The 19,006-nt window shown below is 49.7% G+C and overlaps 1 protein-coding gene across 1 annotated transcript in view; it reads right to left on the bottom strand.

Moving 5' to 3' along the window:
* Positions 1 to 14,481: 14,481 nt before the first annotated feature.
* The window catches only part of fam228a (family with sequence similarity 228 member A), a 29,178-nt gene continuing 24,653 nt past the window's right edge, over positions 14,482 to 19,006 (bottom strand). The window contains exon 6 of the mRNA XM_046299587.1: positions 14,482 to 14,750. Coding sequence (XP_046155543.1) covers positions 14,718 to 14,750 — 33 coding nt within the window. The 3' untranslated portion in view covers positions 14,482 to 14,717. The remainder of the gene's footprint in view (positions 14,751 to 19,006) is intronic.

A 19,006-nucleotide genomic window follows, 5' to 3' on the forward strand; every position in this document is an offset into this window, starting at 1 on the left:
CATCAGTGTCTAGGGGCAACTCATCAGCAACTCATCAGCGTCTAGGGGCAACTCATCAGTGTCTAGGGGCAACTCATCAGTGTCTAGGGGCAACTCATCATGATCAGTGTCTAGGGGCAACTCATCAGTGTCTAGGGGCAACTCATCAGGGGCAACTCATCAGGGGCAACTCATCAGTGTCTAGGGGCAACTCAGCAGTGTCTAGGGGCAACTCATCAGGGGGCAACTCATCAGTGTCTAGGGGCAACTCATCAGTGTGATCAGTGTCTAGGGGCAACTCATCATCAGTGTCTAGGGTCTAGGGGCAACTCATCATGATCAGTGTCTAGGGGCAACTCATCAAGATCAGTGTCTAGGGGCAACTCATCAGTGTCTAGGGGCAACTCATCAGCGTCTAGGGGCAACTCATCAGTGTCTAGGGGCAACTCATCAGTGTCTAGGGGCAACTCATCAGTGTCTAGGGGCAACTCATCAGTGTCTAGGGGCAACTCATCAGTGTCTAGGGGCAACTCATCAGTGTCTAGGGGCAACTCATCAGCGTCTAGGGGCAACTCATCAGTGTCTAGGGGCAACTCATCAGTGTCTAGGGGCAACTCATCATGATCAGTGTCTAGGGGCAACTCATCAGTGTCTAGGGGCAACTCATCAGTGTCTAGGGGCAACTCATCAGTGTCTAGGGGCAACTCATCAGGGGCAACTCATCAAGTCTGTCTAGGGGCAACTCATCATCAGTGTCTAGGGGCAACTCATCAGTGTCTAGGGGCAACTCATCAGTGTCTAGGGGCAACTCATCAGTGTCTAGATCAGTGTCTAGGGGCAACTCATCAGTGTCTAGGGGCAACTCATCAGCGTCTAGGGGCAACTCATCAGTGTCTAGGGGCAACTCATCAGTGTCTAGGGGCAACTCATCAGTGTCTAGGGGCAACTCATCAGTGTCTAGGGGCATCATCAGATCAGTGTCTAGGGGCAACTCATCAGTGTCTAGGGGCAACTCATCAGTGTCTAGAACTCATCAGTGTCTAGGGGCAACTCATCAGGATCAGTCAGTCTAGGGGCAACTCATCAGTGTCTAGGGGCAACTCATCAGTGTCTAGGGGCAACTCATCAGTGTCTAGGGGCAACTCATCAAGATCAGTGTCTAGGGGCAACTCATCAGTGTCTAGGGGCAACTCATCAGTGTCTAGGGGCAACTCATCAGCATCTCAGTGGGCAACTCATCAAGATCAGTGTCTAGGGGCAACTCATCAAGATCAGTGTCTAGGGGCAACTCATCAGCGTCTAGGGGCAACTCATCAGCGTCTAGGGGCAACTCATCAGTCAGTCTAGGGGCAACTCATCAGAGTGTCTAGGGGCAACTCATCAGTGTCTAGGGGCAACTCATCAGTGTCTAGGGGCAACTCATCAAGATCAGTGTCTAGGGGCAACTCATCAAGATCAGTGTCTAGGGGCAACTCATCAGCGTCTAGGGGCAACTCATCAGCTAGTCATCAGTGTCTAGGGGCAACTCATCAGTGTCTAGGGGCAACTCATCAGAGTCTAGGGGCAACTCATCAGTGTCTAGGGGCAACTCATCAGTGTCTAGGGGCAACTCATCAAGATCATCAGTGTCTAGGGGCAACTCATCAGTGTCTAGGGGCAACTCATCAAGATCAGTGTCTAGGGGCAACTCATCAGTGTCTAGGGGCAACTCATCAAGATCAGTGTCTAGGGGCAACTCATCAGTGTCTAGGGGCAACTCATCAAGATCAGTGTCTCAGTGGGCAACTCATCAGTGTCTAGGGGCAACTCATCAAGATCAGTGTCTAGGGGCAACTCATCAGTGTCTAGGGGCAACTCATCAAGATCAGTGTCTAGGGGCAACTCATCAGTGTCTAGGGGCAACTCATCAGTGTCTAGGGGCAACTCATCAAGATCAGTGTCTAGGGGCAACTCATCAGTGTCTAGGGGCAACTCATCAGCGTCTAGGGGCAACTCATCAGTGTCTAGGGGCAACTCATCAGCGTCTAGGGGCAACTCATCAGTGTCTAGGGGCAACTCATCAGTGTCTAGGGGCAACTCATGATCAGTGTCTAGGGGCAACTCATCAGTGTCTAGGGGCAACTCATCAGCGTCTAGGGGCAACTCATCAGTGTCTAGGGGCAACTCAGCAGTGTCTAGGGGCAACTCATCAGTGTCTAGGGGCAACTCATCATGATCAGTGTCTAGGGGCAACTCATCAGTGTCTAGGGGCAACTCATCATGATCAGTGTCTAGGGGCAACTCATCAAGATCAGTGTCTAGGGGCAACTCATCAGCGTCTAGGGGCAACTCATCAGTGTCTAGGGGCAACTCATCAGTGTCTAGGGGCAACTCATCAGTGTCTAGGGGCAACTCATCATGATCAGTGTCTAGGGGCAACTCATCAGTGTCTAGGGGCAACTCATCATGATCAGTGTCTAGGGGCAACTCATCAGTGTCTAGGGGCAACTCATCAGTGTCTAGGGGCAACTCATCAGTGTCTAGGGGCAACTCATCAGCGTCTAGGGGCAACTCATCAGTGTCTAGGGGCAACTCATCAGTGTCTAGGGGCAACTCATCATGATCAGTGTCTAGGGGCAACTCATCAGTGTCTAGGGGCAACTCATCAGCGTCTAGGGGCAACTCATCAGTGTCTAGGGGCAACTCATCAGTGTCTAGGGGCAACTCATCAGTGTCTAGGGGCAACTCATCATGATCAGTGTCTAGGGGCAACTCATCAGTGTCTAGGGGCAACTCATCATGATCAGTGTCTAGGGGCAACTCATCAAGATCAGTGTCTAGGGGCAACTCATCAGTGTCTAGGGGCAACTCATCAGCGTCTAGGGGCAACTCATCAGTGTCTAGGGGCAACTCATCAAGATCAGTGTCTAGGGGCAACTCATCAGTGTCTAGGGGCAACTCATCAGTGTCTAGGGGCAACTCATCAGCATCTAGGGGCAACTCATCAAGATCAGTGTCTAGGGGCAACTCATCAAGATCAGTGTCTAGGGGCAACTCATCAGCGTCTAGGGGCAACTCATCAGCGTCTAGGGGCAACTCATCAGTGTCTAGGGGCAACTCATCAGAGCCTAGGGGCAACTCATCAGTGTCTAGGGGCAACTCATCAGTGTCTAGGGGCAACTCATCAAGATCAGTGTCTAGGGGCAACTCATCAAGATCAGTGTCTAGGGGCAACTCATCAGCGTCTAGGGGCAACTCATCAGCGTCTAGGGGCAACTCATCAGTGTCTAGGGGCAACTCATCAGAGTCTAGGGGCAACTCATCAGTGTCTAGGGGCAACTCATCAGTGTCTAGGGGCAACTCATCAAGATCAGTGTCTAGGGGCAACTCATCAGTGTCTAGGGGCAACTCATCAAGATCAGTGTCTAGGGGCAACTCATCAGTGTCTAGGGGCAACTCATCAAGATCAGTGTCTAGGGGCAACTCATCAGTGTCTAGGGGCAACTCATCAAGATCAGTGTCTAGGGGCAACTCATCAGTGTCTAGGGGCAACTCATCAAGATCAGTGTCTAGGGGCAACTCATCAGTGTCTAGGGGCAACTCATCAAGATCAGTGTCTAGGGGCAACTCATCAGTGTCTAGGGGCAACTCATCAGTGTCTAGGGGCAACTCATCAAGGGGCAACTCATCAAGATCAGTGTCTAGGGGCAACTCATCAGTGTCTAGGGGCAACTCATCAGCGTCTAGGGGCAACTCATCAGTGTCTAAGGGCAACTCATTAGTGTCTAGGGGCAACTCATCAGTGTCTAGGGGCAACTCATCAGTGTCTAGGGGCAACTCATCAGGGGCAACTCATCAGTCTAGGGGCAACTCATCAAGATCAGTGTCTAGGGGCAACTCATCAAGATCAGTGTCTAGGGGCAACTCATCAGTGTCTAGGGGCAACTCATCAGCGTCTAGGGGCAACTCATCAGTGTCTAGGGGCAACTCATCAGTGTCTAGGGGCAACTCATCAGTGTCTAGGGGCAACTCATCAGTGTCTAGGGGCAACTCATCAGGGGCAACTCATCAGTCTAGGGGCAACTCATCAAGATCAGTGTCTAGGGGCAACTCATCAAGATCAGTGTCTAGGGGCAACTCATCAAGATCAGTGTCTAGGGGCAACTCATCAAGATCAGTGTCTAGGGGCAACTCATCAGCGTCTAGGGGCAACTCATCAAGATCAGTGTCTAGGGGCAACTCATCAAGATCAGTGTCTAGGAGCAACTCATCAGTGTCTAGGGGCAACTCATCAGTGTCTAGGGGCAACTCATCAAGATCAGCGTCTAGGGGCAACTCATCATGATCAGTGTCTAGGGGCAACTCATCAGCGTCTAGGGGCAACTCATCATGATCAGTGTCTAGGGGCAACTCATCAGCGTCTAGGGGCAACTCATCAGCGTCTAGGGGCAACTCATCAGCGTCTAGGGGCAACTCATCATGATCAGTGTCTAGGGGCAACTCATCAGTGTCTAGGGGCAACTCATCAGCGTCTAGGGGCAACTCATCAGTGTCTAGGGGCAACTCATCATGATCAGTGTCTAGGGGCAACTCATCAGTGTCTAGGGGCAACTCATCAAGATCAGCGTCTAGGGGCAACTCATCAGCGTCTAGGGGCAACTCATCAGTGTCTAGGGGCAACTCATCAGCGTCTAGGGGCAACTCATCAGCGTCTAGGGGCAACTCATCAGCGTCTAGGGGCAACTCATCAGCGTCTAGGGGCAACTCATCAGCGTCTAGGGGCAACTCATCAAGATCAGCGTCTAGGGGCAACTCATCAGTGTCTAGGGGCAACTCATCAGCGTCTAGGGGCAACTCATCATGATCAGTGTCTAGGGGCAACTCATCATGATCAGCGTCTAGGGGCAACTCATCAGTGTCTAGGGGCAACTCATCAGTGTCTAGGGGCAACTCATCATGATCAGTGTCTAGGGGCAACTCATCATGATCAGTGTCTAGGGGCAACTCATCAGTGTCTAGGGGCAACTCATCAGTGTCTAGGGGCAACTCATCAGTGTCTAGGGGCAACTCATCAGTGTCTAGGGGCAACTCATCATGATCAGTGTCTAGGGGCAACTCATCATGATCAGTGTCTAGGGGCAACTCATCATGATCAGTGTCTAGGGGCAACTCATCAAGATCAGTGTCTAGGGGCAACTCATCAGTGTCTAGGGGCAACTCCTTCGTGGTCCTTCTGTAGCTCAGTTGGTAGAGCATGGCGCTTGTAACGCCAGGGTAGTGGGTTCGATCCCCGGGACCACCCATACGTAGAATGTATGCACACATGACTGTAAGTCGCTTTGGATAAAAGCGTCTGCTAAATGGCATATATTATTATTATTATATTATTATATTATATTAACTCATCAGCGTCTAGGGGCAACTCATCAGTGTCTAGGGGCAACTCATCAGTGTCTAGGGGCAACTCATCAGCGTCTAGGGGCAACTCATCAGCGTCTAGGGGCAACTCATCAGCGTCTAGGGGCAACTCATCAGTGTCTAGGGGCAACTCATCAGCGTCTAGGGGCAACTCATCAGCGTCTAGGGGCAACTCATCAGTGTCTAGGGGCAACTCATCATGATCAGTGTCTAGGGGCAACTCATCAGTGTCTAGGGGCAACTCATCAGTGTCTAGGGGCAACTCATCAGCGTCTAGGGGCAACTCATCAGTGTCTAGGGGCAACTCATCAGTGTCTAGGGGCAACTCATCATGATCAGTGTCTAGGGGCAACTCATCAGCGTCTAGGGGCAACTCATCAGTGTCTAGGGGCAACTCATCAGCGTCTAGGGGCAACTCATCAGTGTCTAGGGGCAACTCATCAGTGTCTAGGGGCAACTCATCATGATCAGTGTCTAGGGGCAACTCATCAGTGTCTAGGGGCAACTCATCAGCGTCTAGGGGCAACTCATCAGTGTCTAGGGGCAACTCATCAGTGTCTAGGGGCAACTCATCATGATCAGTGTCTAGGGGCAACTCATCAGTGTCTAGGGGCAACTCATCAGTGTCTAGGGGCAACTCATCAGTGTCTAGGGGCAACTCATCAGCGTCTAGGGGCAACTCATCAGTGTCTAGGGGCAACTCATCAGTGTCTAGGGGCAACTCATCATGATCAGTGTCTAGGGGCAACTCATCAGTGTCTAGGGGCAACTCATCAGCGTCTAGGGGCAACTCATCAGTGTCTAGGGGCAACTCAGCAGTGTCTAGGGGCAACTCATCAGTGTCTAGGGGCAACTCATCATGATCAGTGTCTAGGGGCAACTCATCAGTGTCTAGGGGCAACTCATCATGATCAGTGTCTAGGGGCAACTCATCAAGATCAGTGTCTAGGGGCAACTCATCAGTGTCTAGGGGCAACTCATCAGCGTCTAGGGGCAACTCATCAGTGTCTAGGGGCAACTCATCAGCGTCTAGGGGCAACTCATCAGTGTCTAGGGGCAACTCATCAGTGTCTAGGGGCAACTCATCAGCGTCTAGGGGCAACTCATCAGCGTCTAGGGGCAACTCATCAGCGTCTAGGGGCAACTCATCAGTGTCTAGGGGCAACTCATCAGCGTCTAGGGGCAACTCATCAGTGTCTAGGGGCAACTCATCAGTGTCTAGGGGCAACTCATCAAGATCAGCGTCTAGGGGCAACTCATCAGCGTCTAGGGGCAACTCATCAGCGTCTAGGGGCAACTCATCAGTGTCTAGGGGCAACTCATCAGCGTCTAGGGGCAACTCATCAGCGTCTAGGGGCAACTCATCAGCGTCTAGGGGCAACTCATCAGCGTCTAGGGGCAACTCATCATGATCAGTGTCTAGGGGCAACTCATCAAGATCAGCGTCTAGGGGCAACTCATCATGATCAGTGTCTAGGGGCAACTCATCATGATCAGTGTCTAGGGGCAACTCATCAGTGTCTAGGGGCAACTCATCATGATCAGTGTCTAGGGGCAACTCATCAAGATCAGTGTCTAGGGGCAACTCATCAGTGTCTAGGGGCAACTCCTTCGTGGTCCTTCTGTAGCTCAGTTGGTAGAGCATGGCGCTTGTAACGCCAGGGTAGTGGGTTCGATCCCCGGGACCACCCATACGTAGAATGTATGCACACATGACTGTAAGTCGCTTTGGATAAAAGCGTCTGCTAAATGGCATATATTATTATTATTGTTATATTATTATATTATATTAACTCATCAGCGTGTCTAGGGGCAACTCATCAGTGTCTAGGGGCAACTCATCAGTGTCTAGGGGCAACTCATCAGCGTCTAGGGGCAACTCATCAGCTCATCAGCGTCTAGGGGCAACTCATCAGCGTCTAGGGTGTCTAGCAACTCATCAGTGTCTAGGGGCAACTCATCAGTGATCAGTGTCTAGGGGCAACTCATCAGTGTCTAGGGGCAACTCATCATGATCAGTGTCTAGGGGCAACTCATCAGTGTCTAGGGGCAACTCATCAGTGTCTAGGGGCAACTCATCAGCGTCTAGGGGCAACTCATCAGTGTCTAGGGGCAACTCATCAGTGTCTAGGGGCAACTCATCATGATCAGTGTCTAGGGGCAACTCATCAGCGTCTAGGGGCAACTCATCAGTGTCTAGGGGCAAATCATCATCAGTGTCTAGGGGCAACTCATCAGCGTCTAGGGGCAACTCATCAGTGTCTAGGGGCAACTCATCAGTCAGTGTCTAGGGGCAACTCATCATGATCAGTGTCTAGGGGCAACTCATCAGTGTCTAGGGGCAAACTCATCAGCGTCATCAGGTCTAGGGGCAACTCATCAGTGTCTAGGGGCAACTCATCAGTGTCTAGGGGCAACTCATCATGATCAGTGTCTAGGGGCAACTCATCAGTGTCTAGGGGCAACTCATCAGTGTCTAGGGGCAACTCATCAGTGTCTCAGGGGCAACTCATCAGTGTCTAGGGGCAACTCTAGGGGCAACTCATCAGTGTCTAGGGGCAACTCATCAGTGTCTAGGGGCAACTCATCATGATCAGTGTCTAGGGGCAACTCATCAGTGTCTAGGGGCAACTCATCAGCGTCTAGGGGCAACTCATCAGTGTCTAGGGGCAACTCATCAGTGTCTAGGGGCAACTCATCAGTGTCTAGGGGCAACTCATCATGATCAGTGTCAGTGTCTAGGGGCAACTCATCAGTGTCTCAGGGGCAACTCATCATGATCAGTGTCTAGGGGCAACTCATCAAGATCAGTGTCTAGGGGCAACTCATCAGTGTCTAGGGGCAACTCATCAGCGTCTAGGGGCAACTCATCAGTGTCTAGGGGCAACTCATCAGTGTCTAGGGGCAACTCATCAGCGTCTAGGGGCAACTCATCAGTGTCTAGGGGCAACTCATCAGTGTCTAGGGGCAACTCATCAGCGTCTAGGGGCAACTCATCAGTGTCTAGGGGCAACTCATCAGTGTCAACTCATCAGGGGGGCAACTCATCAGTGTCTAGGGGCAACTCATCAGTGTCTAGGGGCAACTCATCAGTGTCTAGGGGCAACTCATCATGATCAGTGTCTAGGGGCAACTCATCAGTGTCTAGGGGCAACTCATCAGTGTCTAGGGGCAACTCATCAGTGTCTAGGGGGGCAACTCATCAGATCAGTCTAGGGGCAACTCATCAGTGTCTAGGGGCAACTCATCAGTGTCTAGGGGCAACTCATCATGATCAGTGTGTCTAGGGGCAACTCATCAGTGTCTAGGGGCAACTCATCAGTGTCTAGGGGCAACTCATCAGTGGGGCAACTCATCAGTGTCTAGGGGCAACTCATCAGTGTCTAGGGGCAACTCATCAGTGTCTCTAGGGGCAACTCATCAGTGATCAGTGTCTAGGGGCAACTCATCAGTGTCTAGGGGCAACTCATCATGATCAGTGTCTAGGGGCAACTCATCAAGATCAGTGTCTAGGGGCAACTCATCAGTGTCTAGGGGCAACTCATCAGCGTCTAGGGGCAACTCATCAGTGTCTAGGGTGTCAAACTCATCAGTGTCTAGGGGCAAGTGTCATCAACTCATCAGTGTCTAGGGGCAACTCATCAGTGTCTAGGGGCAACTCATCAGTGTCTAGGGGCAACTCATCAGTGTCTAGGGGCAACTCATCAGTGTCTAGGGGCAACTCATCAGTGTCTAGGGGCAACTCATCAGTGTCTAGGGGCAACTCATCATGATCAGTGTCTAGGGGCAACTCATCAGTGTCTAGGGGCAACTCATCAGTGTCTAGGGGCAACTCATCAGTGTCTAGGGGCAACTCATCAGCGTCATCAGGTGTCTAGCAACTCATCAGTGTCTAAGGGCAACTCATCAGTGTCTAGGGGCAACTCATCAGCAGTCTAGGGGCAACTCATCAGTGTCTAGGGGCAACTCATCAGTGTCTAGGGGCAACTCATCAGTGTCTAGGGGCAACTCATCATGATCAGTGTCTAGGGGCAACTCATCAGTGTCTAGGGGCAACTCATCAGTGTCTAGGGGCAACTCATCAGTGTCTAGGGGCAACTCATCAGCGTCTAGGGGCAACTCAGTGTCTAGGGGCAACTCATCAGTGTCTAGGGGCAACTCATCAGCGTCTAGGGGCAACTCATCAGTGTCTAGGGGCAACTCATCAGCAGTGTCTCATCAGGGGCAACTCATCAGTGTCTAGGGGCAACTCATCAGTGTCTAGGGGCAACTCATCATCATCAGTGTCTAGGGGCAACTCATCAGTGTCTAGGGGCAACTCATCAGTGTCTAGGGGCAACTCATCAGCGTCTAGGGCAACTCATCAGTGTCTAGGGGCAACTCATCAGTGTCTAGGGGCAACTCATCATGATCAGTGTCTAGGGGCAACTCATCAGATCAGTGTCTAGGGGCAACTCATCAGTGTCTAGGGGGTGTCAACTCATCAGTGTCTAGGGGCAACTCATCAGTGTCTAGGGGCAACTCATCAGTGTCTAGGGGCAACTCATCAGTGTCTAGGGGCAACTCATCAAGATCAGTGTCTAGGGGCAACTCATCAGTGTCTAGGGGCAACTCATCAGTGTCTAGGGGCAACTCATCAGTGTCTAGGGGCAACTCATCAGCGTCTAGGGGCAACTCATCAGCGTCTAGGGGCAACTCATCAGTGTCTAGGGGCAACTCATCAGTGTCTAGGGGCAACTCATCAGTGTCTAGGGGCAACTCATCAGCGTCTAGGGGCAACTCATCAAGATCAGTGTCTAGGGGCAACTCATCAGTGTCTAGGGGCAACTCATCAGCGTCTAGGGGCAACTCATCAGTGTCTAGGGGCAACTCATCAGCGTCTAGGGGCAACTCATCAGTGTCTAGGGGCAACTCATCAGCGTCTAGGGGCAACTCATCAGTGTCTAGGGGCAACTCATCAGTGTCTAGGGGCAACTCATCATGATCAGTGTCTAGGGGCAACTCATCAGTGTCTAGGGGCAACTCATCAGTGTCTAGGGGCAACTCATCAGTGTCTAGGGGCAACTCATCAGCGTCTAGGGGCAACTCATCAGTGTCTAGGGGCAACTCATCAGTGTCTAGGGGCAACTCATCATGATCAGTGTCTAGGGGCAACTCATCAGTGTCTCAGGGGGGCAACTCATCAGCGTCTAGGGGCAACTCATCAGTGTCTAGGGGCAACTCATCAGTGTCTCAGGGGCAACTCATCAGTGTCTAGGGGCAACTCATCATGATCAGTGTCTGTCTAGGGGCAACTCATCAGTGTCTAGGGGCAACTCATCATGATCAGTGTCTAGGGGCAACTCATCAAGATCAGTGTCTAGGGGCAACTCATCAGTGTCAGTGTCTCAGGGGCAACTCATCAGTGTCTAGGGGCAACTCATCAGTGTCTCATCAGGTCTAGCAACTCATCAGTGTCTAGGGGCAACTCATCAGCGTCTAGGGGCAACTCATCAGTGTCTAGGGGCAACTCATCAGCGTCTAGGGGCAACTCATCAGTGTCTAGGGGCAACTCATCAGCGTCTAGGGGCAACTCATCAGTGTCTAGGGGCAACTCATCAGTGTCTAGGGGCAACTCATCATGATCAGTGTCTAGGGGCAACTCATCAGTGTCTAGGGGCAACTCATCAGTGTCTAGGGGCAACTCATCAGTGTCTAGGGGCAACTCATCAGCGTCTAGGGGCAACTCAGTGTCTAGGGGCAACTCATCAGTGTCTAGGGGCAACTCATCAGCGTCTAGGGGCAACTCATCAGTGTCTAGGGGCAACTCATCAGTGTCTAGGGGCAACTCATCATGATCAGTGTCTAGGGGCAACTCATCAGTGTCTAGGGGCAACTCATCAGTGTCTAGGGGCAACTCATCAGTGTCTAGGGGCAACTCATCAGCTAGTCATCAGCTAGGGGCAACTCAGTGTCTAGGGGCAACTCATCAGTGTCTAGGGGCAACTCATCAGCGTCTAGGGGCAACTCATCAGTGTCTAGGGGCAACTCATCAGCTAGGGGCAACATCAGTGTCATAGGGGCAACTCATCAGTGTCTAGGGGCAACTCATCAGTGTCTAGGGGCAACTCATCATGATCAGTGTCTAGGGGCAACTCATCAGTGTCTAGGGGCAACTCATCAGTGTCTAGGGGCAACTCATCAGCGTCTAGGGGCAACTCATCAGTGTCTAGGGGCAACTCATCAGTGTCTAGGGGCAACTCATCATGATCAGTGTCTAGGGGCAACTCATCAGCGTCTAGGGGCAACTCATCAGTGTCTAGGGGCAACTCATCAGCGTCTAGGGGCAACTCATCAGTGTCTAGGGGCAACTCATCAGTGTCTAGGGGCAACTCATCAGTGTCTAGGGGCAACTCATCAAGATCAGTGTCTAGGGGCAACTCATCAGTGTCTAGGGGCAACTCATCAGTGTCTAGGGGCAACTCATCAGTGTCTAGGGGCAACTCATCAGTGTCTAGGGGCAACCCATCAGCGTCTAGGGGCAACTCATCAGTGTCTAGGGGCAACTCATCAGTGTCTAGGGGCAACTCATCAGTGTCTAGGGGCAACTCATCAGCGTCTAGGGGCAACTCATCAAGATCAGTGTCTAGAGGCAACTCATCAGTGTTTAGGGGCAACTCATCAGTGTCTAGGGGCAACTCATCAGTGTCTAGGGGCAACTCATCAGTGTCTAGGGGCAACTCATCAGCGTCTAGGGGCAACTCATCAAGATCAGTGTCTAGAGGCAACTCATCAGTGTTTAGGGGCAACTCATCAGTGTCTAGGGGCAACTCATCAGTGTCTAGGGGCAAAAGAGATGTCAATCTCAAGGTGACTTTCCTGGTTAAATAAAGGATACAGTAGAAGAGGCGTCAAAGAGGCTCTCCCACCAGGTGAATACCCTGCTATTGTCAACAGGGTCACTGGGCTGCTGCCAACTAATTACATGACTACAGACTCTGACCCCAGACAGCAATGTGAGTCTACTCTCTCTCTCTCTCCCTCCCCCCCTTTCTCTCTGTCTCTCTCACCCTCTTTCCCCCCTCCTCTCTCTCTCTCTCTCTCACACCCCTCTCCCCCCCCCATCTCCCTCTCCCCCACCCCCTCTATCTCCCTCTCTCTATCCCCCCCTCTCTATCCCCCCCTCTCTCTCTCTCTCTATCTCCCTCTCCCCCATCCCCCCCTCTCTCTCTCTCTCTCTCTCTGTCTCTATCTCCCTCTCCCCCATCCCCCCCTCTCTCTCCATGCCAGTTCTGATCTTCATATGCACACTTCCATTTCATTTCTAAGTCTTTGTATCTCATTGTCAAATACAAATCTAAAACCTCCAAAGATGTAAAGCCCTTGAATTGAATTGTAAAAATAGCCAACACAAAGCCTGCAGGTAGAAAACATCCTGATAAAAATAAATATCCTCTAAATCACATGGCCCGTCTGCAACAGTCCTCTGAACTTCCTGTGAGCTCTGAACAGACACAGCTGGAGGCTATTTGCAGAAAGGATACAAAGTAATCAGATATTTTAATAGTTTCCACTGGATCATAACATGACATTTTTCCCTTTCATGCCGAGTGGAGCTGGAAATATTTTTTAAAAATACTTTGAGGAATTATTGTCATTCTCAATTAATTATAAAAACAGACTTTGTTTAGTTGCTGTTTGAGGTGAAGTAAAAATGACTTTGGGAAGTGCCACAGATCACTGGTGGTGACGAGACAATCAGAAACACTATCAGACCCCCAAATGGGGACATTTCTAGGCCTACATTTGCGCGCAGGCAGGTAGACTAGGCTTCTGTAGGCCTGTGCATAATCAGGTTAAACGTGCTTAACATTGACAGTACCGTTTCAAACAAAATAAGATTAATACATTGATGAAACTCATAACTGGAATGAAATAAACAAAAACGTGTTCCTATGTTGAGACAGGTGTTGTTAGGAGGATATGATGAGACAGGTGTTGTTAGGAGACAGGTGTTGTTAGGAGGATATGATGAGACATGTGTTGTTAGGAGGATATGATGAGACAGGTGTTGTTAGGAGGATATGTTGAGACAGGTGTTGTTAGGAGGATATGATGAGACAGGTGTTGTTAGGAGGATATGTTGAGACAGGTGTTGTTAGGAGGATATGATGAGACAGGTGTTGTTAGGAGGATATGTTGAGACAGGTGTTGTTAGGAGGATATGATGAGACAGGTGTTGTTAGGAGGATATGTTGAGACAGGTGTTGTTAGGAGGATATGATGAGACAGGTGTTGTTAGGAGGATATGATGAGACAGGTGTTGTTAGGAGGATATGATGAGACAGGTGTTGTTAGGAGACAGGTGTTGTTAGGAGGATATGATGAGACAGGTGTTGTTAGGAGACAGGTGTTGTTAGGAGGACATGATGAGACAGGTGTTGTTAGGAGGATATGATGAGACAGGTGTTGTTAGGAGACAGGTGTTGTTAGGAGGACATGAGGAGACAGGTGTTGTTAGGAGACAGGTGTTGTTAGGAGGATATGATGAGACAGGTGTTGTTAGGAGGACATGTTGAGACAGGTGTTGTTAGGAGGACATGTTGAGACAGGTGTTGTTAGGACATGATGAGACAGGTGTTGTTAGGAGGACATGTTGAGACAGGTGTTGTTAGGACATGATGAGACAGGTGTTGTTCGGATGTTGTTGATCTATCCTCAGTTTTCTCCTTTAACAGCCGTTAAACTCAGTAACTGTTTTAAAGTCCCCATTGGCCTCATGGTGAAATCCCCGAGTGGTTTCCTTCCTCTCCGGCAACTGAGTTAGGAAGGACGCCTGTATCTTTGTAGTGACTGGGTGTATTGACACACCATCCAAAGTGTAATTACTAATAACTACACCATGCTAAAAGGGATATTATATTCAGTGTCTGCTTTAAAAAAATGTGTACCCATCTACCAATCGGTGCCCTTCTTTGCGAGGCATTGGAAAACCTCCCTGGTCTTTGTGGTTGAATGTGTGTTTGAAATTCACTGCTCGGCTGAGGGTCCTGACAGATAATTGTAAGTGTTGGGCACAGGAGATTGGTGTCACCTTTAATTGGGAGGAATGTTATGAAATTCAGGAAACAATGTCTGCTCAAAAGCATGAATTACCCTTGTCGACGAAGAGCTGATTGAATACCTGCATCTAGTGTATGCTGCTGTTTATATTTCCCAACAGTGACGCCACACTACAGAACGCTGTGCTCTCTGTTTAATAGTCATTATCCTCTGTAGGACCAGCCAGGTGTCTGTAGACATCTCCCGTCAGGTGTTGTTATGCCCTGTTGGACCAGCCAGGTGTCTGTAGACATCTCCCGTCAGGTGTGACCGTGACTATAATCTGGGCGGCCCTGGAGGACGAAAGGAGAGGAAGAGAGCAGATGATACAGATCGATAATACAGTTGTAGTCGGAAGTTTAAATACACCTTAGCCAAATACATTTAAACTCAGTTTTTTCACAATTCCTGACATTTAATCCTAGTAAAAATTCCCCGTCCTTTTGTGTCTTAGGTCAGTTAGGATCACCACTTTATTTTAAGAATGTGAAATGTCAGAATAATAGTAGAGAGAATGATTTATTTCAGCTTTTATTTCTTTCATCACATTCCCAGTGGGTCAGAAGTTTACATACACTCAAATAGTATTTGGTAGCTTTGCCTTTAAATTGTTTAACTTGGGTCAAACATTTTGGGTAGCCTTCCACAAGCTTCCCACAATAACAATAATTGGGTGAATTTTGGCCCATTCCTCCTGACAGAGCTGATGTAACTGAGTCAGGTTTGTAGGCCTCCTTGCTCACACACGCTTTTTCAGTTCTGCCCACAAATGTTCTATTGGATTGAGGTCAGGGCTTTGTGATGGCCACTCCAATACCTTGACTTTGTTGTCCTTAAGCCATTTTGGCACAACTTTGGAAGTATGCTTGTGGTCATTGTCCATTTGGAAGACCCATTTAGAAGTATGCTTGGGGTCATTGTATAACAGGTACAACAGGTACAACAGTATAACAGGTACAACAGGTACAACAGTACAACAGTATAACAGGTACAACAGGTACAACAGGTACAACAGTATAACAGGTACAACAGGTACAACAGTATAACAGGTACAACAGGTACAACAGTATAACAGGTACAACAGGTACAACAGGTACAACAGTATAACAGGTACAACAGGTATAACAGGTACAACAGTACAACAGGTACAACAGGTACAACAGTATAACAGGTACAACAGGTACAACAGTACAACAGGTACAACAGTACAACAGGTACAACAGGTACAACAGGTATAACAGTACAACAGGTATAACAGGTACAACAGTATAACAGGTACCACAGGTACAACAGGTATAACAGTACAACAGTACAACAGTACAACAGGTATAACAGTACAACAGTACAACAGGTATAACAGTACAACAGTACAACAGGCACAACAGGTACAACAGGTATAACAGGTACAACAGGTACAACAGTATAACAGGTACAACAGGTACAACAGTATAACAGGTACAACAGTATAACAGGTACAACAGGTACAACAGGTACAACAGGTACAACAGGTACAACAGGTACAACAGTACAACAGGTACAACAGGTACAACAGGTACAACAGTATAACAGGTACAACAGGTACAACAGTACAACAGGTACAACAGGTACAACAGGTACAACAGGTACAACAGGTTTAACAGGTACAACAGGTACAACAGTACAACAGGTACAACAGGTACAACAGTACAACAGGTACAACAGGTACAACAGGTACAAAAGGTACAACAGTACAACAGGTACAACAGTATAACAGGTACAACAGGTATAACAGGTACAACTGTCATGTTTTGTCTTATATCATCTTGTCATTTTGCTTTTCCTTCTGTTCGTTTCCCCCTGCTGGTCTTATTAGGTTCGTTCCCTTTTTCTATCCCTCTCTCTCCCCCTCCCTCTCTCTCCTCTCTCTATCGTTCCGTTCCTGCTCCCAGCTGTTCCTATTCCCCTAATCATCATTTAGTCTTCCCACACCTGTTCCCGATCCTTTCCCCTGATTAGAGTCCCTATTTATTCCTTTGTGTTCCGTTCCTGTCCCGTCGGTTCCTTGTTTAGTATTCACCATGCTGTGATTGTGTTTCGCCCTGTCCTGTCGTGTTTTTTGCCTTCATCAGATGCTGCGTGTGAGCAGGTGTCTCTGTCTACTACGGCCTGCGCCTACCCGGAGCGACCTGCAGTCTGTGGCCGCTTCTCTTGTGATTCCCCTCTACAGACTAGAGGATTTCTGTTATTCCCTGTTTGGACTTGAATAAACTCTGTTTCTGTTAAATCGCTTTTGGGTCCTCTATCACCTGCATGACAGAAGGAACCGAACAAGTAATGGACCCAGCGACTTCAGACGCTCGTTACACTGCCGTCGAGATCCAAGGAGCCATGCTCGGCAGACACGAGCAGGAATTGTCTGCTGCTCGCCATGCCGTGGAGAACCTGGCCGCTCAGGTTTCCGACCTCTCTGGACAGTTCCAGAGTCTACGTCTCGTGCCACCTGTTACTTCCTGGCCTGCCGAGCCTCCAGAACCTAGGGTTAATAACCCACCTTGCTACTCCGGGCAGCCCACTGAGTGCCGCTCCTTTCTCACGCAGTGTGAGATTGTGTTCTCTCTCCAACCCAACACATACTCTAGAGAGAGAGCTCGGGTTGCTTACGTCATTTCACTCCTTACTGGCCGGGCTCGAGAATGGGGCACAGCTATCTGGGAGGCAAGGGCTGATTGCTCTAACAAGTTCCAGAACTTTAAAGAGGAGATGATTCGGGTTTTTGACCGTTCAGTTTTTGGTAGGGAGGCTTCTAGGGCCCTGGCTTCCTTATGCCAAGGTGAACGGTCCATAACGGATTATTCTATTGAGTTTCGCACTCTTGCTGCCTCTAGTGAGTGGAACGAGCCGGCGCTGCTCGCTCGTTTTCTGGAGGGACTCCACGCAGTGGTTAAGGATGAGATTCTCTCCCGGGAGGTTCCTTCAGATGTGGACTCTTTGATTGCTCTCGCCATCCGCATAGAACGACGGGTAGATCTTCGTCACCGGGCTCGTGGAAGAGAGCTCGCATCAACGGTGTTTCCCTGCTCCGCATCGCAACCATCTCCCTCCTCTGGCTTTGAGACTGAGCCCATGCAGCTGGGAGGGATTCGCATCTCGACTAAGGAGAGGGAACGGAGGATCACCAACCGCCTGTGCCTCTATTGCGGAGTTGCTGGACATTTTGTTAATTCATGTCCAGTAAGAGGCCAGAGCCCATCAGTAAGCGGAGGGCTACTGGTGAGCGCTACTACTCTGGTCTCTTCATCTAGATCTTGTACTACTATGTCGGTCCATCTACGCTGGACCGGTTCGGTGCTACATGCAGTGCCTTGATTGACTCTGGGGCTGAGGGTTGTTTCATGGACGAAGCATGGGTTCGGAAACATAACATTCCTTTCAGACCGTTAGACAAGCCTACGCCCATGTTTGCCTTAGATGGTAGTCATCTTCCCAGTATCAGATTTGAGACACTACCTTTAACCCTCACAGTATCTGGTAACCACAGTGAGACTATTTCTTTTTGATTTTCCGTTCACCGTTTACACCTGTTGTTTTGGGTCATCCCTGGCTAGTATGTCATAATCCTTCTATTAATTGGTCTAGTAATTCTATCCTATCCTGGAACGTTTCTTGTCATGTGAAGTGTTTAATGTCTGCCATCCCTCCCGTTTCTTCTGTCCCTACTTCCCAGGAGGAACCTGGCGATTTGACAGGAGTGCCGGAGGAATATCTTGATCTGCGCACGGTCTTCAGTCGGTCCCGAGCCAACTCCCTTCCTCCTCACCGGTCGTATGATTGTAGTATTGATCTCCTTCCGGGGACCACTCCTCCTCGAGGTAGACTATACTCTCTGTCGGCTCCCGAACGTAAGGCTCTCGAGGATTATTTGTCTGTGTCTCTTGACGCCGGTACCATAGTGCCTTCTTCTTCTCCGGCCGGGGCGGGGTTCTTTTTGTTAAGAAGAAGGACGGTACTCTGCGCCCCTGCGTGGATTATCGAGGGCTGAATGACATAACGGTTAAGAATCGTTATCCGCTTCCCCTTGTGTCATCAGCCTTCGAGATTCTGCAGGGAGCCAGGTGCTTTACTAAGTTGGACCTTCGTAACGCTTACCATCTCGTGCGCATCAGAGAGGGGGACGAGTGGAAAACGGCGTTTAACACTCCGTTAGGGCATTTTGAGTACCGGGTTCTGCCGTTCGGTCTCGCCAATGCGCCAGCTGTTTTCAGGCATTAGTTAATGATGTTCTGAGAGACATGCTGAACATTTTTGTTTTTGTCTATCTTGACGATATCCTGATTTTTTCTCCGTCACTCGAGATTCATGTTCAGCACGTTCGACGTGTTCTACAGCGCCTTTTAGAGAATTGTCTCTACGTAAAGGCTGAGAAGTGCTCTTTTCATGTCTCCTCCGTTACTTTTCTCGGTTCCGTTATTTCCGCTGAAGGCATTCAGATGGATTCCGCTAAGGTCCAAGCTGTCAGTGATTGGCCCGTTCCAAGGTCACGTGTCGAGTTGCAGCGCTTTTTAGGTTTCGC

The sequence above is a fragment of the Oncorhynchus gorbuscha genome, linkage group LG14 (assembly GCF_021184085.1).
Source record: "Oncorhynchus gorbuscha isolate QuinsamMale2020 ecotype Even-year linkage group LG14, OgorEven_v1.0, whole genome shotgun sequence".
Lineage (NCBI taxonomy): Eukaryota > Metazoa > Chordata > Actinopteri > Salmoniformes > Salmonidae > Oncorhynchus > Oncorhynchus gorbuscha.